This window comes from Furipterus horrens, unplaced genomic scaffold (assembly GCF_987537825.1).
Source record: "Furipterus horrens unplaced genomic scaffold, mFurHor1.1.pri manual_scaffold_10, whole genome shotgun sequence".
Lineage (NCBI taxonomy): Eukaryota > Metazoa > Chordata > Mammalia > Chiroptera > Furipteridae > Furipterus > Furipterus horrens.
Window position 1 is genome coordinate 81852194 of NW_028327180.1, and position 6000 is coordinate 81858193.

At 46.5% G+C, this 6000-nt stretch overlaps 1 protein-coding gene across 1 annotated transcript in view; it reads right to left on the minus strand.

Moving 5' to 3' along the window:
- SH3TC2 (SH3 domain and tetratricopeptide repeats 2) overlaps nt 1-5072 on the minus strand; it is a 47061-nt gene extending 41989 nt beyond the window's left edge. Inside the window, exon 1 of the mRNA XM_090288365.1 lies at nt 4865-5072. Within this exon, the coding sequence (XP_090144491.1) occupies nt 4865-4916 (52 nt within the window). The 5' untranslated portion in view covers nt 4917-5072. The remainder of the gene's footprint in view (nt 1-4864) is intronic.
- Nucleotides 5073-6000: the final 928 nt, after the last annotated feature.

The following is a 6000-nucleotide window of genomic DNA, read 5'->3' on the forward strand; positions in this document are numbered from 1 at the left end:
GTCCCAGACTCCGGCCCTGGCTTCTTCATTAGCCATGTGACCTATGTGAACCCAGTCTATGTGGTTCAGTTGAGTCTGGCTCCATTCATTCTTAGCTGCACAAGTGGTCACATGGCCCAAGCATAAGTGAACCGAGTCATGCTGTGCCATAGCCTTACAACCAAAGTTAAGCCGATGAAAATGGTCATAGGACCCTCATCAGCACTCTAAGGGAAGAGATTTCTTCCCACTGAACTTGGAGCTGTGGCTATGACAGCCTGGAGCTGTGGGGCCCAGCTACAAGGAGAAGCCTGCCTGAGGTTGAGGCCAACCCAATACACACAAAGCTCAGGAAAGAAAGATACCTTCCTGATAACATCATTTGGACATCTTGATCAAGCCATACCTGAAGCAAATAACCTCTAGACTTTTCATTTATGAAAGTAAATTACTTTCTAGAAGCTAGTTTCTTTATTATTAGATTTGGTTAGAAAAAGTTACTCATTTAATTCAGAAAACATTGAGATTTATTCAAAAACTGTCCAACTACTTTCCAAAGCAGCTGTGCCATTTTGCATTTCCGTTAGCTGCGTGGGAGAGTTCCCATTGCTCCACATCCTCACCAATGCTTGACAGTATTGGTCTTTTTCTTTTCAGTTATTCTATAGATTCTATATTTTATTTCATTGTTTCAACTTGCATTTCCCTAATAACTACTGATGCTGAGTGTTTTTTTATGTGCTCACTTGCCAGTCCATATTTTCTGAATGAAAGTGTCTATACAAACATTTTGCTCCATTTTAATTGGGTGATAATTACAGAAGATGAATGTTAGAAGAGATCACTTAGTTTCACCCCTAATTTTACTGTTTCTGAACCTAAGGCCCAGAGAGTAGTAGCGCTTTGTTCAAGGTCACAGAGAAAGTCAGCCACAGAGAGTGGCTGCTGCAGGCCTTGCTGTTTCCGCTACATTAACCTGACCTCAGAAATCTGGCTGCCAAAGTTTCTAATCCAGGGAACATCTAACTCATAGAAAGTTTCTGCAAATGAAAATCCACTCCCATTTGTCCTCTCTCAGTTTCTCCTCTCTCACCCTCAACTTTAAGGAAAAAACTAAATAGTAAGCATTTCCCTGCATGATTTTTTTCTCCATTCACCTATTTTTTTTTTCCTCCTTTGACCCTACAAGCATACAACCAGCAGTTTTACAATGTAAGCCCCCATTGTCCTTATAGGGGCAAAGATCAAATTAGAACTACAGCTACTTCAGATACAGCTTAAACAATAACGCTGGGGCGGGTGAGCAAGTTGCATAATGATATAATTTTGTTTAAATTTTTAAATCTTCAAAATAATTTTCTGCAATGAATATGTAAAAATGTAAAAAAAAAAAGCACAAAACCACTGAATTCATGAAAGTGATTAGCTTTGGGGAATGAAAAAGGGCAATGTGGTTGGGAAGAACTACTAGAGGACACTAATTGTATCTGCAATGTTTTATTTTTTCAAAAAGTAAGAGAAAAAGAAGGAAGTTCTGAAGCTAATATGGCATACAGTAGGAATTCACTAAAGCTAGATGGTAGGCTTATTGTTCTAATATTCTCTGTTATCAACACGCTCAAAATACCTCACAAGTTTTCTAAAGTTCAAATGTAAAGCATCATTACTACTGTCGGCATTCACCTTCAGTCTCCTGCTGTTATTCTGATGATTACTATTTACTAAAAAGGTTGAAAGGGAAGTTACAAACACTAACCATCAATATAGGCAAATGTATCTTTTCCACATCCACTTTAGTTTAAGGGTATAAGTCTGCCAAATTTCTTCAAGAATGTGTTAAAGATACAGAGAAGGTGCTAGAAACTTTAAGATCGACAAACTTGGACATGGCTTGCTCTGTAATCCTAAGTGAGCAACTGTAGTTTATTAGACAATGGCAAGAACATTTAAGGGTCCAGGAAGTCAGAGTTGGTGGCAGCTGACCAGAAACTCACCCTCAGAAGATTCATATGAGCAAAGGAGAGACGTCACAGGAAACAGAGGCTGCAGGCAGTGTCCGTGCGTGAGAATGTAGCATGCCTGTGGTCATCAGAACCAACATTGGTCAACCTGTCGCACAGCAGCAAAACAGCTGGGCAGCTGTCCAGGGCTCGGCTCTATCAAGAACCTTCTCCTTTGCTGCCTCCCTTACCCCTGAGGACTGTTGGTCCTCGCTGTTTACTCCCACTTAAACAGACACAGTGGCAGAAGCAGTCGAAGAAACGCGAGCACAGATCCTACTCCAAAGGAGTCAGGAATTAGGAAGAAGGAATGTTGGGGTGCTCCTTATTAGCTAACAATAAACAGCCCACAATAACTGAGGGGCTCTCAGAAGCCAGACCCTGTGCTAAATCCATGCGATGAATTATCTAATTTAATCCTCACCAATGCTCCATGTCATGGATACTACCGTTAGCTGCAGTTTACAGACAGGAAAACTGAGGTCTGAGGAATAGAGTGAACAAATGAAATGAAGTCACTGGAGTCAGGATGCTAAACTACTAAAATCCAGTAGGCTAAGGTCTGAGGAAACAACTTAGGAGCCTGGGCACCTAAACCTTTGAACTTTACCATCTTGTGACGATACATAAATATCCATCAACCCCCCAGATAACCCTGACTACCCCCTTGAAAGACTAAGGAGAGAATGTTCACACAGCCAGGCCACCTGACAGCCATCACCCAGACCGCGGGACATCTAGAGGATTACCATCTCGGATCAAGCTGGAGGCTAAGAATGCAGGACTGACTCTTCTCAAGAATGTATTCCTTACTGTAGGAACTCCCGGCTTCTCTTTCTTCTTCAGACCCCTCTGGATATCGTCTAGTTCTGTTTTCAGTTTGCAAACCCTAAGATGCTTGAATAAATCTTTATCTTTTATTTCTAGCCACAGCCTGCTGTAGCATTTATGCTCACTCAACAGATTCAAAGAATATAAAGGACTTGCCCAAAGTGACACAATTATTAAGTCATTCCAGAATATGTCTCATATTTTGTTCCATTTTTCCAGGACAAATAAAGGCACTGAGAAGGGAATGTTTATATCAACAGGCCTCAGACCTGCAACACTTCTATCAGCCACCCTAGGACAAGGCCCTGACAAGCATGGGGAACAATATGAAGACATCGGTTAAAAAGCCTCAACAGAAATAAACAGCAAGCCAACTCTTAGTGAAAAAGTGAACCTAGGATGCCAATCCATTATTAATAGCAAAGCCAGGAAAACCAATAAAATAATTGAATGGTAGTGGTGAAGAACTTTGAGGATATTTTCTTTAATGTTGGTTTGTTTGTTCGTTTGTTTGAGCTGCAGAACGCTTGTACCTGAAACCTCGGACGAAGGACAAGACGTCAGACAGAAGCAGGGTTGCTCCATCTGAAGCTGGAGGTCAGGGAGCAGGGGCAGAGGTCCCGAGAAACCTCCACAGGCCAAGTTTACAACCCTCTCATGTTACAGATGAGCAAACAGAGGCCTGGAGAGAGAGCATGATATGCTAGGGCCATAGACATGTAATTAATGTGGCTAACATTTATTGTGCTTAATTAACTGTGTCCCAGGTTGTTTTAAGTGTTTCACATTTAGTCTTAATCCCCACCACTGCCCTAGGAGGGACACACAATTTATATAATAAAACTTACAGATGAGAAAACTGAAACACAGAGAGGTTAAGTAAATTGCTGAACACAAGTCAAAGAACCAAGATCATGTCCAGGCATTCTGACTTCAAAGGCCAGGTGATCAACTGTGATGATCCTGCCTCAGTGGCACTTTTTGCAGGTTTGCTCATAATTTTTCAGTCTTGGGTGTCCTTAGTCTGGAGCCTTTTCCTGCAGGAGTTGCCAAGATGCCTAGGCTAGAACTTCAAGCAAAGGAAGCAGAACATAGCTACTTCCTGTTAACTTTGACATTGTCAAGCCCAAGTAACAAGACTCCCGGGGGGGAAATCATCTGTCAGAGACTAGAAAGCCTTGTCTAGGGGTTCTCCCGGGCTCCTCCTCCAATAAACCATGATGGTGCTCCAGGAAGACACAGCACACTAACCAGGGTTAGGAACGGTCCCTTGGTGTGATGCTCTTCTATCTCCCCGCTAGTCCTCCCCCAATTCAACCACCCCTGCCCCCAAAGCCGCTACTCATCCTGATAAATGCCATTTGTGAGAGCACCTTGGCCCTGCTTGGAAGAGAAGCAAGGAGCTTACATTCCGGTGACCCACTACCCTGCTTTTCCTGAGACCATCCCAGTTGTAGCATGGCCTGCATCCTGGGAAAGCCGTCCATCCCAGGCAACCTGGGTGGTTGGTCACCTGATGTCAAGCCTCAATGACTTGACAATTTCTTAGAGAAAGAACTCTCCCTGGCCTCAACTTGACGTACTGAAACAATACATCACACCGTAACAGGTAGGAGACAGGAAACTGCCTGTTTTCTTCAGTAACAGCAACCCCGATGAACACAGGGTTTGAGGGATGGAGGCCAAGTTTATGACCATCCACGGGCCCCAGAGGAACTCACAGCCTGAGCTCTTTTCCTGACCTAGAGAATCTTGGGAAGAAAGGAAGGAAGGGCTTAGTCACACCCTGTGAGTGGCAGCCAAGAACAGCACCGGCTCCCAGCAGGGCCAGCTCACAGCCTCTCTCTTCAGGAAAAGTAGATACTTCCCAGGCTTTGCTCCCTTTCACAAAGCCAGAATGGCAAATACTGACAGCGGGAGGGAGTAGGGAGCCAGAAAGCACAACCGTCTCCCCGTCTCTGGAAGAGCAGTTTCCCCAACCCACAGACCCCTGAGCCTTCCCTGCACCCACCACCTCAGCCAAGACACAGACCAAGGCCCCCCAGGAGACTCACCTGGGCCCCAGGACAGAGTCGGCTCCCTGGGGATGCAGAAGCAGCCACCCATGTGTTCACCATCCTCCCCGGGCCAAGGACCCTGGGAACACCAGCCAGGAGAACACTGGGAGGCGACAGCCTCCCCACGATGTTCCTCCTCTGGCCTCCACCCCGGTGCGCACGAGGGACCAAGGCCCCAGCTCAATGCACAATGCAGCCTTTGATATCCTGGCTGCAGCAGGAGGCCCGGGGAGGATGGGAGGGGCTGCCCGGCCCTCAGGCCCGTAGCCCTTGTACCGCCAGGCCTCTGCCTGGGAGCGGAGCTCCTCCCTGCCTCTCTGCAGATTGCTTCATGCCTAGCAGGCTGTGGCACATTCCTGGCATTCTCAGATTGAGATACACAGCTCGGTTCCCGTGGGGGCGGCCAGGGCAGAGGAGGAGGGCAGAGACCACCCCAGGAACCAGGCTGCTGTTCTTCTTGCTCCCTCCCTGACTGACTTGGCCAGCACCGACTTGCCGGCCACAGAAGAGGCATTCCCCACCCAGCCTCTCTCTGCAAACACCATCATTGGCTATCTGCGTGAAATTAAAGTGGGAGCTATGGGTGCAGCATCTCACTTCAACCCCAGCAGCATCAGTGAGCCAACCGGCTGATGGTGAAGGTGCCATGCCCCAGCCCTGGCTCCCAGGGGTGGCCAGAAGGAATCCGGGAAATTGCCTGACGTAGTCCAGCATCTCACAGGTGAGAGGATGGAGGACCAGGTATGTGAAGGCTACAAGAATGCACAAAAAATACTGGTCTCACAGACCAACCTCTTTTCCATTTGGATAGTCAGCAGAGCAGGGGAACGCAGTTGAGTCAGTGTGGCTGAATCTCAGAAAACCTCCTAAGACGTCACCCAAAGGAAATGGAGAAAATACGGCTGAATGCCAACAAGGTTAGACAGGGCACAGTGATCTAACAACCGCACTCAAGGGTCACTAATTACTTACTGTTTGTTTAATGCCAAGAGCAAAGGTCAGTAGTCAGTGGTCCAGAGTGAGGAGGTGTGGGCCGGGAGAAAGCAGGGTCCTGAATGCCAGGAGGACAGATCTGAGGTCATGCTCACAAGTATTTGAAGGAGGGAGGTGGCCAGGTCAAGGTAAACTCTGGA